This window comes from Acinonyx jubatus, chromosome A3, assembly GCF_027475565.1.
Source record: "Acinonyx jubatus isolate Ajub_Pintada_27869175 chromosome A3, VMU_Ajub_asm_v1.0, whole genome shotgun sequence".
NCBI classification, from domain to species: Eukaryota; Metazoa; Chordata; class Mammalia; order Carnivora; family Felidae; genus Acinonyx; species Acinonyx jubatus.
This window is the reverse complement of record NC_069388.1, coordinates 99,955,063-99,968,432: the sequence shown is the minus strand read 5'-3', so window position 1 is coordinate 99,968,432 and position 13,370 is coordinate 99,955,063. Positions and strand designations below refer to the sequence as shown.

Genomic DNA, 13,370 nt, shown 5'->3' with positions numbered 1-13,370 from the left:
TAACTACATCTCACCATAGACCAAAACTGAACGTTGTCCAAATCACAAAAAGGACCAGACGGCCCCATATTCTGGCTGAACGACTGCTGCTTCCTTATCAGTCCCAGATTTTTAGCCTCATCCTTCTCACCTTCTTGGTAAAAATGAAAATACCGAACACAGAATTTTCCTGCTTCCAATCCATTTCAATCCAATCCAATCCAATCCAATCCAATCCAATCCAATCCAATCCGATCCGGAGCAGAGCCCTGCTTCCCTGAGCCCTCCTACAAAGCACCAGACCCAGGCCCAAATCCTCTAGGCCCTAACACCCTCTGACTGAGACACCCCACAGCCCTGCCTGGCATGTTGACTTCCCTAATTCAATGGGTCAATAAAACCAACTCTGTCCAACCATGCGTTTCTGAAGAGTCTGGCTAAAGGGAACTAACAATCTTGGCCATAAACACCCTTTCCCAGGCGAGCCATGCTGCTGGTTGCCACTGTGCCTACCTACCTATTCCCCAGACCTGGAAAGGAAAAGAGGGAACAAGCATGGGGGAGGAGAAAAGTCAATGGTGACAGATGAGGAGGACTTCTCCAAAGTGCACTTTTCCATGGCCCACCCTACGTTGGTGCAGTGTTCTATTCCTTTCTGCCATTAAAGATCATCCAGAAACAGAAATTAATATAATAGGATGACTCATGAACCTACACACACACACACACACACAAATAAACCACTTCATTAACTTCGGTCCTTTAACAAATTACTTGTGGCTCAAGTTGCAAATGATGGACACAAGAATTAAGGAATACAAACTATTCAGAGTCCTACAACCACCTTGAACTAGGAGTAAGGCCTGGAGCCAGTTAGGTCTGGCCTGCCTTCCAGTGTATGACCTGAACAAGTTAAACAAAACTTCAGTTTCTCACTCTGCAAATTAAGAGAATAAATATTATGAAGTTGTCCTAAGGTAACAGGGCAAAGGCCCAGAATAGCACCTGGCACAAGGGGAGTGATGACAGGTAGGGGGCTGTCGCCAGTCACCTCATAACCGTTTTTCCCACCTACTCGCCCACCTCTTCCCCACTATGCTGATAATTCCCTCATATCACAGTGCCATCTCGGCATTCCTCGGTCAACCTGCCAGGCTCATCCACCACGGCGGAAGCATCTAGGGTGTGAGAGGGGTCTTACTAGAAACTGGCACATGATGGGAACTTCAGAAAAAGGTTGGTAAGTGAATCAAAACTTTATGAGCTCTAGCTGAAACCAAAATTGAATAGGTTTTATTCAAATGCAAGTGATCCCCCCCCCAATATGCCTCCCCAAAGTGTGGCAGCTTAACTCGGTTATAACCTTCCCCAAATGCCAAACCTGCAGCTTGCCCTGTGTCCCTTGGATTCATCATGTGCCTGAAAATTTTTTCCACCCCATGTATCACCTGCAAGATCACATCTTATTACAATTTTATTGAAGAACCTTCAATCAAAATTCACCTCTAGAACAAAGTGCTGTATGTGTGCCTAAAGCACGGCAGATGTTTTGTTTCTTTCAAGAGAAGGAGAACCTCACAGTAACTCGCTGGAGCTGCAGTCTGGCCACAGGTGCGAACGGCCCTGAAACCCACTGAAAATGTCCACGGGATGTGGAACATGCAGGTGGGTTTCAGACACCCAGTTTAACTTTGTTTATCTTTATCCCTGAATTTAACCCATGCCACAAGAGCTTTAAAGGATTTCAAAAACTGGTTCTATCAAGTTTTCTCAGCTAAGATCTGATGCCCATTTTGTACAAAATTCGTCTAGTCCAGAGCAGGCTTGAAGAAAACTAAAGCACTCCTAACGATAGGTTTCCTTAGCAAGTATGAGGCAACCATTTTTAAAGAGCATCCTGGGGCACCTGGGTGGCTCAGTAGGTTGAGCCCCTGACTCTTGATTTCAGCTCAGGCCATGGTCCCAGGGTCGTAGGATTAGGCCCCGCACGGGGCTCCATGCTGAGTGTGGAGGCTGCTTGGGACTCTCTCTCTCCCTCTGCCCCCCTCCCCAACTTGCGCTCTCTTAAAAAAATAAATAAATCTAAAAAATAAATAAACAGCACCTTAAGAGCAAAGAAAAAGAGAAGGAAGTCGGCAAGGAAAAGAGCCTCTTTAATGCTGGTTCTGTTAACTTTCATTGTGCTACCTGGTTTAGCAGGAACTGAGAGGCCAGCCAGCAAGCTTGGTAGTTACAATCCAAGCTTCAGGATGGAGGGCAGGCTGAGGGAGAGGCCTACTCCGAGTCTCCAGCGAGGTCGGCCCCGGGGAGCCAAAGGCCGTGGGCATAAACACCTAGCAAGCTGCATTCCTCAGTCCCATCCAGAATTACCACTGAGGGGATCGTGGCCTTCCCTCTCCCTGTCTGTGAGGCTTTCTGGCAGTTCACTGCTCCCTGGGCACACACAGTCTGAATATTGGTGAGGAGAATAAAGAGGGAATACAGGTAACCTGCTTAATGCTTGTCAGCTTCTATGACTAATGGTCTGACTAACAGAACGCTTGGGATAATCTGCGACTTCTGTTCAGCTGAGTTATCTTCTATTAACAAAGAAAATAGCGTTTGACAAAGGTCTGTGGAATAAAATTGACATCGAGCTCTCTCAGAAATACAGGAACTATCAATCTGGTCTTTTTGGCTCAAGATTTCTCGAGTAAATTCCACCCCTTATCAAAAACCCAATGTACGCTGGGGAGCCAAACTGATCCCGATTTTACTTCAAAATGACTGCAAACAGTAAAGACAAAGAGTCAAAGTGGCACCACACTGTTTTATTTCAACCCTCAAACAGTCCGAGGAGATGACAGCTTCTGACGCCCCATGCAAGTAATAATAAAGGAAGAGAAACAATAACAAAAAGACAAGTACTTAAAAGTATTTCACATTTCACAGCAGTGCTTTGGCAGGACTGGCAAGTATTTCTGGCCAATTGCTTCCCACAACAGGGGTCTGAAGGAACCCCCAGGTCTTAGCAAAAGAACCACATTTTCTCCCTGACGGTTTACACTCTGAGTCACTCTACACCACACTGCTCCACTCGCCAGGCTTCTGTAAACCTCACCTTAAAATATGTACCTAAGTATTGTACGTGATCACAACAAAAACTAAAGACAAGACAGCGTGGTAGAAAAGTAAACTCTAATGTTTCCAGTAAGGCATCAGGGAATCACTGCTGGCTGGGCCCTTCATTTCACCAGTTTAAAGGAAAGTTTTGATTTACGTTTCTCAGCAAACCCAATATTCAGATGCTTAACCAGCAGGCTCAAGTTAAAAGTTTAAAAGACAGTTCCCTTTTTTTTTTTTTTTTGGTAAATGTTTCATATAAAACATGAAATCAAGTTCTACTTTATTAAAAAAAACAGTGTTTTTAATAGTAAAAATATATAGGTTTATATTTCTCTTTTTAAAAAGACATTAAATAACAATACTTCAGAAGACTGGATTTAACCCCCCAACCCCCACCCTGCCAGCTGTCTATCTGGCACAGAGACATTAAGGCAAAGGCTCCTGGAGAGGCATGTCCACCTCAGCTGTGGGCCGGGGGCTCAAGGTGAACACAGTTCGCTCCTGCACGGTCAACAGAAAGGCTTCTCCCTCATGTTCACGGAGCCGTCCTGCATCCCGAAGTAGACTCTCTCAGCCATGTTAATGAAAAGGCCTGTGTCCACCACGCCTGCAGGATGAAGGATGAAAATAAGCATTAAGTTTCAGCTCCCCAAGGCATGAAGGGGTCAAGGATAGTAGGGTCGGTAAGGGCAACCACCATTAGCAGCACTGGACAAATGACAGGTCTGAAGTCTTTCCTTCCCAGGACAACGAAAAGAGATTCTGATCATTTTTATTTCTTCTTACAATCCCTTTCTCCCCTGCCATCTTTGTCTACCCAAATGTGCCAACTTTTTACCTACCTCAGGGCCTCTGCTCATGCTATTCTGTTTGCTGAACTAGTCGTCTTTGAGCACTTCAAAGGAATGGTGCTTCTTTTGTCCTTCAGGCATCAGATGACAAGTCTTCTCTTCAGAGAGCCCCTCCATTGACTAAGTAACCTCCACTCCCACTTGTTATTTTTTTTAATTGCAGTATAGTTGACATACAATGCTAAGTTAGTTTCAGGTACACAATATAGTGACTCAACAATTCTGTACATTACACAATGCTCACCACGGTTAAGTGTAGTTTCCATCTGTCACCATATAAAGTTATTATAATATCATTCACTATATTTTCTACCCTGTATTTTTCATCCCTGTGCCTTCTTTATGTTATAACTGTTTAGACCCCTTAATCCCCTTCAGCTATTTTGCCTATTCCCCTATGCCTCGTCTCTGGCAACCATTGGTCTGTTTCTGTTTGTTTGTTTTCTGTTTGTTCATTTGTTTTATAGATCCTCCATGTAAGTGAAATATGGTATTTGTCTTTCTATGACTATTTCACTTCGTAGAATACCTCTAGGCTCATCCACATTGTTGCAAATGGCAAGATCGCTTTCTTTTTTATGGCTGAGTAACATTCTATTGCACATATACACCAAATCTTTATGCATTCATCTCTCAATGGACACTTAGGTTGCTCCCTATCTTGGCTACTGTAAATAATGCTGCAATAAACATGGGTGCATATTATCTTGCATGAGGGTTCCCTTTTCTCCACATCCTTGCCAACATTTGTGTTTTTTTAACATCTGTTATTTCTTATCTTTTTGATTCTAGCCATTCTGACAGGAGTAAAGCGATACCTCTTTGTGGTTTTGATCTGCATTTCCGTGATGATGAGTGATGCTGAGCATCTTTTCATAGTGATTGTTAGCCATCTGTGTGTCTTCTTTGGGAAAATGTCTATTCAGATCTTCTGCCCCGTTTTAATCAGAGTGCTAGTTTTTTGTGTTGAGTTGTAAGAGTTCTTTATATATTTTGGATATTAACTCCTTACTGGATACATCATTTGCAAGTATGTTCTCCCATCAAGTAAGCTGCCTTTTCATTTTGCTGATCGTTTCTTTCACTGTGCAAAAGCTTTTCATTTTGATGTAGTCCCAATAGTTTATTTTTGCTTCTCTTTCCCTTGCCTGGGGAGAAAGATCCAGAAAAAAATGTTGCTAAAGCCAATGTCCAAGAGACTACTGCCTATGTTTTCTTTTAGGAGTTTCATGGCTTCAGGCGTCCTTAACCCACTTTGAGTTTATTTTTGTGTACGGTATAAGAAAGTGATCCAGTTTCATTCTTTTGCATGTAGCCGCACAGTTTTCCCAACACCATTTACTGAAGACACGGTTTCTCCCATTGTATATTCTTGCCTCCTTTGTCGTAGGTTAATTGACCATAGACGCGTGGGTGTATTTCTAGACTTTCTATTCTGTTCCATTGATTGATGTGTCTATTTTTGTGGCAGGATCATACCGTTTTGATTACTACAGCTTTGTAGTATATCGCTTAAAATCTGGAATATCTTCAGCCTTGTCCTTTCTCAACACTGCTTTGGCTATTTACACTCCCAGTTATTTGCGATCACACTATCGGCCTTAGAAGTCTCCCCCAGAGTTCAAGAAGACATTTGCAATGCATATATCCAACAAAAGACCCGCATCAAAATACGTAGACAGTTCTCCCAATCAATAAGACAGACAACCTAGCAGAAAAACAGGCAGAAGACTTAACGAGGTACGTTACAAAAGAAGCTATATAAAATGGCCAGTGGACATAAAAAATGATGTTCAAACTAATTAGTGAAAAGACAATGCAAATATTCACTAGAATGAACATAATGAAATTTGACTAGAATGCAAAGACACTTCCACTCACTGACAGTGGGAGGAAATTGGCAAAATCATTTTGGAAAACACCTGTTAGTGCATCTTCTAAAGCTGAACGTATTCATACCTAACAATCTAGCAATTCTACTCCTAGGTATATATGCAATTGTTAGGCACACACATGGTCATCAAAAGACACGTATAAGAATGTTCACAGCAGCACTTTTTCTAATAGCCTAAAACCAGAAACACACGAATGCTCATCAAGAATAGAATCTCCAGACAAACACTTTTTTTCACACACAGAAATACGATGGAATACTATTCCGTGATGCGAATTAAATGTATGCAACATTTACCAAAAATATTTACATATATACATACATGCCACAATGAATAAAACTGTTCAACTATCAGGAAAATAAAGTTTGATGAACGAGTGTGTAGGGAAAATTGTTAGAAGGGTAAATTGGTGCAATCCATGGAGGGCAATTTGGCACCATCTGACAGGAAAACATGGAGGGAAAGAAGGAAGGGACTTTTCACTGTTTACTCTTGTAACGTTGAACAATGTAAAATAAAACGAATTTTAAAATTAAAACTTCGCAAGAAGTCCCCCGATACATAAAGAAACAAAATCATCTATCGGTGATGAAAAGCCATCAAGCAGAAGGAAAAGCTGCCGAAACCTAGAGGTCGCTGGCACGGCCCTGCACCAACACGATTGAAGCCTCCCAAAGGAAGCAAAGTGGCCACGTAAGACCCAACAATTCTGCAATACAAGGTGACAGCTTCCTCCTGAGCCAAGAGAAAGTCAAACCAGGTTCAGAAAAGGCTTCGAAGAAAGAGTAGAGAGGAAGGACAGGAGTTGGTCTGATCTCAGAGCACCTTTGCTCAGGTTACTGACCATGCCCCAGTGGCAGAGAGGGCAGAGGTGGCTCACTGTGAGCAAAGGTGCAAGAACCCGTGAGCTTTGGCCCTTCTATAGAGCTCTGTGCTCTGGGTGGAACCCAATGGAACAGCCAACAGAGCGAATGAGCAGCCAAGCACCAGTCCAACTGTCCTCTGAGTGTCCTCACTCACACACACACACACACACACACACGGGCAAGGGCAGGGCGGTAGGGGCAGACAGGGAAACCTGCCCTCTTCCCTTCCCTGGCTTTTAGTCCAGCAGTAACAGACCAGATGAGGAAAAGGGGAGAGAATGGGAGGAGGCAACAAGCCACATCGATGCTTCTGGTGGCATCGTACTGAATAATTTAACATCTAGCCTCTCTTTCCTCATTTTCTTTGGTTTAAGTTTCTACTAAGATTCTGAACTTCTCCAGGCTGTAGCTTCTACTTAATGAGGCAGAGGGCAAATATCGGAGAAACTTCCTCACAAACGACAGCTCCAGGTCTCAGTAAGCCAAGAAAGGTCTGAGCAGGAGCAACAGAGCTACCTAGTGGGCACTGCAAGAAATCCACCTGCAGGGGCACAAAGCTCACACTAGTGAGCGGCTTCCTACACCGCCCCCTGGGTCTATCTGCATTATCATCAGGGGCAAACGCTCCCATTTTACTAACAGTGACTAGTGACCTCTACATCGTCTTTTCCTCTTGCTCTCTTGGCTCATTACTTCTTCCATTAAATGAGAACACTAAGTGAGAATAAGCATAATTCAATTCATCTTTTGTGCTTAATAAATCTGCTTAAAGATAGTCAGTCTAAAACCACAGACTCCAGTAAGAATACTTAGCTCCTTATTACATGGCTTTTATTCACACCATTTTCATTCCCAAATAGCATGGACAACTTAAAATCTAGGATGTTTAATTAATGGTGACAATACTATCCTTTCTTCCTGGGGATTTATTCATTCAACAAACACTCCCTCCCTTATGTGCTAGGCACCATTTTAACTCATTTAATCCAACAATCCTATGAAGTAGGCACTAATATTAGCTTCTTTTACAGAGGAAGAAATGAGTCACAGAGACGTTAACTAACTGCACAAAGGTCACACTGCCAGAGTGAGGCTGGGTTAGGAACCTGATCCAGGCAGCCTGCTCCTACAATCTGCTAAACTGACCTTACCTGCCCCATTAGCCAGTTCTGGCCCAAAAATATGCTATGCCATGAAATATTCCCAGTGAGAATCTTAGTCTCTCAATACCGTATGATTGGTATTTCTCACATCTGCTTCCTCCATCTGATCCCCTCGCCGGGGCCTTCAATACTCCTCTGGCCTGGGGACATGACTACCTTCTACACTGCCCACCCAGCCTTACTTACCCGGGGCCCCAGATCCCTGCTACAAGCAGTAGAGGCTCTCCCACCCCAGTGTTCATGTCACAGATGCCCCTCCTCAACCTGGCACTTGAGGAAGTAAGGACTAAAGCTTCAGGGTCTAGAGGAAAACAACTCAGGGCTCCCCTCTTGGCACTGCAGCCCTTAGGCAAGTCGTTGAACCTTCCCTGATCCCTGTCCTCCTCTCTAACTATCTCAGCCAACTGGAGGGTTTGTAAACACTTCGTGCAGTGTCTAGATTACGCTAAGGCAGAGGTCAAAAGCCACCTCTCTCCCATGGGACTTTCCCACATTCTCCAAAGGAATCAACCCATGTGCACTCTAGACTCCTGGTATTTCTCCAGCAAATGTAGCACATTCTATCTTATCCATAGGCATGGCTTCTACACAGCCACACACCGCTTTCCAAACCAGGTATACATGAACTTTCCTTGAGAAAGAGTCATATCTAGAAGTGGGAGCATTCCCTGTAACATGCAGCACAGCACCTGGCCTGTGGTATGTAATTAATGAGTATGGGTGAATGGTGTCATTTTTCCCCACTGCTTAAGAAGAGAGCCCACAACAAATCAGAGAGGCTACAGTTAAGCTTCTGGAAGGGAAGGCTCTATCCAGAGGGGGTGTGGTTATTTCAACCCCCCTCTGACACTCCATCAGCTCCAGGCCTATCCCAGTTGGAATGGGTTGTGAAATGCACAACCAACAAAGCTGCTAGGTAAGCAAGAACTGTTCCTGGGGGCAGCAAAGGTGTGAAGTCAGAAACTCCAAGCATGGTACAAAGGAAATTCTTTTCAACCAAGTCTTACAAAACCCCACACCATTCATGCCTCCTATAGCCAGAGGTGGGGGACAGTCACGAAGTGCTTGGGTGTCTATGCTCGATAAACACCACTCATGTTACCTGGGATCATTTTGATAGCTGTGTTCACTTCACTCCATTTATGCACCCGATCAAACTTCCAATCCAGGATAAAATTTCCATTATCCGTCACGACGGGACCCTAGAAGGTAATTTTCCATATTTACCAAGGATATAGATATAGGTGGGCAGGTAAGTGAAGGTGATGCCCAAATACAAGTATCTTAATGAACCCGCTCCAACCAGTACCCCCATCTCATGCTTTCTAGAAGGCAGTGCCATGAAGAAGTAATGAGCAGGAGCTCTGGAATCAGAGCTGCAGAGGCATAGAGGAGGCTCAGAAGAGCCATCAACTTCTGTGAGCCTCAGATTCCTCAACTACAAAAAGGGGATAATGATACATACTTTATAAGGCAGCTTATGTATAAACCATATGGGTAAGCATTTACCGCAATGAGGGCTCACAGTAAGGGTTCAATAATTCTCAACTATTGTTAGAATGAAAAACTACAGCAACAGACTATCAACAGGATGCAACATTCTCACCGCTTCACATTAAGCGCCGGGTAATGCAAAATAAGGCAGTGCTATCGTACCCATGGCTTCCCCAAGCAGGCGCTCCCACCAAAACAGGAAGCAGAAATGGGTTCTGGGGTCAAAAAAACCCAGGGGATGTTCTGCATAGAACTTGTTTGTGTGACTCGTCATGCATTTCTGTCCAGAGCCGCACATACGTAATCGTGGGGGGGCTTAGCTGGCTTGTGTTCTGTATCTGGCCTCTGGATCAGAATTGGCCCTTCTGTTCCTGATGCCAAGAGGGATTTATAAGCCTCCCATGCCTCCTGAAGCCAGACCTGGCTGGTCCCCTGGTGGATCTGGGAGGGAAGAGGAACAAACAAATGCCCAGGCTCCTAAGATTGTGAGATATGACAAGAGAAAAAAAACCCAGCTTGCTCAGGACTGCACTTAGACAAACTTAATGTGTAGATCACACATGGATGGTATTTCTACTGCCCTGGTGGCAATAGTTAGTTGGAAGCCTCACCCGAGAGGAGGACGCTCTGCCCAGGACCCTCAATCGGGACTCCAACCGGGCTGTTCACTGCGCTTCCCCAGCCAGAAGGCTGCATGTTGTGAGTACCCGATTTGATGTATTAACCCGTCTTTGTCCTTCTCTTCCTCTTTATGTTTACTATAATTACTTAATTCCATAAATTCCTTTTCCCTCATAATTAAATAAAACTTACCTCCATGAAAACAGAAAGTGCGGCTACCATGAATTACTATTATTCAGAACAGGGAGTCGTTCTAGTTACTTAATCTAAAATTCCTCCACAGCTTTGGGCACTAGAAGGCATTTGGGACCACAAATGTTGACAGAACCCTACAGTCACAGGCAAGGAAACTAAGCCTCCCTGTCGACAGGAGGAAGAGGGGTGGGAGTTCCGTGAAGAGCCCCCACGAAGGCAGGAGGCTGGGGCTCTTGTCTGGAGTGACGGCAGCCACGACAGAGGACCTCCAACAGTCTCCTCCAGGCACTTCAGCTACAAAGGGAACCACGCTCAGAGCTCTGTACAACCACTAGAATTAGATACTGGTTTTTTTTTGGGGGGGGGGGACTGATTTTTAAAACATCACAAAAACACCAGGAAAAAAAAAACACACCAATATAAAAATTCATCACAGAAGAGTCACAGAGAATTTGTTTTCTGTATCTTTCAAACTTGTTATACAGTTATGTCAATAATTACAGTTCATTTTTTGGGCTATCACTTTTGCTTGTTCGGTTATTTAAGTGTAAGAGAAAAAAAAAAGTTCTATGTAGCCCACTCTAAAAGCTGAAGAGAAACATTTTGGACTAAGTTTCTGAAGCATATTCCTAGAGAGGAGTTCATATCCCCCAAGAAACTCAACTTCTTGTCACATTTAATAACAGAATAAAGTAAGAGGAGAAAAAGAAAATGACACTATGAAACCTAAAATACTTGCTGCCCGGTGTGGAGGGCTTCCCAAAGCCCATCTTTAGCCACTGTTAATCACGATGGTCCAAGCCGCAGGTACAAAGGTCAGATCACCTGAGGATCGTCAGACCTCAAAGGACAGACAGAAAGAATCACTCCCCGACTTGTACAGGGGATATGCACCGCATTAAATGTAGTCTTCTCTACACGAGTTTGAATATAGAAACTGGTAAAGCCAGTACTCTAAAAATAAACCAATAACCTGATTAAAAATAGATAAATAAAAGCTGACTACCCAGGCTAGGCACAGAGGTCCTAACAGAAGCAAAAAGGACCCCACACTGAGAGCCTGGAATACCCTTGAGAAACCTCCCTGGCCACTTACTGCCTTGTTGACGGCCATCCGAAGTTCAATCACGCCCCCAAACTTCTGGGTCACAGCTCGGCTCACTGGGACATAGGCCATTGGGATGACCTCAATGGGGATTCCCTTGTGCCACTGATCCCCAAGGTTCTTTGAATCTTTTCTGAAAAGAAAGTCAAAAAGTACAGTAAATATAAATAAGCTCAATGACACAGATAAAAACCAAATTCAGACACAATGAGAGGACAAGAGAGGTCAGCAGAGACAAGAACACAGGGCTTCAAATATACTAGCTATATTTTACTATTTAAGAAATGAGGTATTTGAAGTAAATATGACAAAAATGTTAAAAGTGGTTATGACTGGCTTGTGATTATTACACCGGTATTTATTACTTATATTCTTTCTACAGCTATAATATCTTATAAGTACATACAATTTTCTTGTTAATTAACATGCTCAGCATAAGCGCCTTCTATCAGATTCCCTGAAGGAGAATCTGAGAGCCTGGTCAAAGGCGATGCACAACACAAGTCACGTGTGAGCCCAGAGGAAGCAGGGCGTGCTGAGTCACTGCCCGTGGGCAGGGCCTGTCCTTCCTCTGAGGCTCCCTGCAAGGATCAAATGAGTAGTACATGAGGACGTGCTCCTGTCACAAGAGTGACAAGCAGTTAAGCTGTTTCCTCCTCCTTCCAACGCACACGTAACACAGCAGTATCTACCTTCAACATGAAAACAAAACAAAATCCAAGACACGGCCCTAAGTCCTAGCCATCAAGTCTCAGAAAGTCACACAGTCCTTCCAGTTCTCTATTCGCTCCTCCATAAAATGGGGATGAGGCCTGGGGTCTGATCTACCTCCTCAGTGGACAGCTCAGAACACTGAACAATGTACCTGAAGTCGGCAATCACGATGAAGCGACTGGCATAGCCAGCCACAATTTTCTCCTGGGTCAGGCAGCCTCTGGGGATGGGAAGAGGCAAATGAACACAAGGTAGGACACAAACTCAATTTGAAAACTAATGTCAGATACAACAAACCCAAATCCACTTAATGAGAAACTTAATTTTCGATTCTTAAAGGAAGATCCCCAACTCCATCATGCTGTGCAACGAACTGAACTGTGTCCCCCTCAAATTTCATACATTGAAGCCCTAAATCCCGATGTGTACTTGGAAGGTGGGGCCTCTAAGGAAGTAATTATGGCTAAATGTGGTCATAAAGGTGGGGCCCTGGGTCTGACAGGATTAGTGTCCTTGTAAGAGACACCAGAGAGCTCACTTTTCTCTCTCCACCCTGTGAGGGCACTATGACAAGGCAGCCAACAACATGCCAGAGTCTCCAGAACTGTCGAAAGATGTCTGTTGTTGAAGCCACCCAGTCTATGGCATTTTGTTAAGGCAGCCCGAGCTAAGAAATGCACTATGAAAACACAAGCCTGTCTGTGTCTGGGAGAAATGGTTCCTACTCAGGCCAGGCACAATCCCATCTAAGATGCATCTGTGCTCAAGGAAAAGTCATCTGAATCTGAGCATGGCATGAATGGAAGGGTCTATAACTTGAGAAGGACAAGCTTTGAACAACCTGTCTTGTCCACTATCTGCCATTTGGGAGTGAAGAAGCAGAGCGAGCACGGTGAAATATTAAACATATTCTGTGTCACCCCACAGTCTGCTTGATTATAAGAACTGGCAGAACAGGCCTTCACCTTCTTCAACTCACCATTTCCTTCCCTCCAAATCAACACTGAAGAAACACCCAGGGGTGCCTGGGTGGCTCAGTCAGTTGAGCGTCTGACTTTGGCTAAGGTCATGATCTCAAGGTTGGTGGGTTCAAGACCCATGTTGGGCTCTCTGCTGTCACCACAGAGCCCACTTCAGATCCTCTGTCCCCCTCTCTGACCCTCCCCCACTAGTGCTCGTTCACGCACTCTCTCAAAATAATCTTAAAAAACAAACAATACAAAACAAAAAAACACCCAAGAAATGCTTTCCAAATGAATGAATAAATATATAACCAAGCACTCACAGAGCTTAAGAGAAGCTTTAAAACAAAGATCACACACTCCCCTGCCCACAGATCTAATAATCTAGCCCCAACAATATATTTGGCTTAATTTGTACAG

The 13,370-nt window shown here is 44.1% G+C and overlaps 1 protein-coding gene across 5 annotated transcripts in view; it reads right to left on the bottom strand.

Moving 5' to 3' along the window:
* Nucleotides 1–2,768: 2,768 nt before the first annotated feature.
* Nucleotides 2,769–13,370, bottom strand: part of RPIA (ribose 5-phosphate isomerase A) — a 75,088-nt gene continuing 64,486 nt past the window's right edge. For 3 of the 5 annotated variants that reach the window (XM_053200890.1, XM_053200892.1, XM_053200889.1), the window contains 4 exons: nucleotides 12,140–12,208; nucleotides 11,266–11,407; nucleotides 8,962–9,061; nucleotides 3,706–5,083 (listed from right to left, as the gene is read on the bottom strand). In XM_053200890.1, the coding sequence (XP_053056865.1) occupies nucleotides 4,956–5,083; nucleotides 8,962–9,061; nucleotides 11,266–11,407; nucleotides 12,140–12,208 (439 nt within the window). In that variant the 3' untranslated portion in view covers nucleotides 3,706–4,955. The other 2 variants (XM_015075791.3, XM_053200891.1) reach the window with 2 other exon arrangements.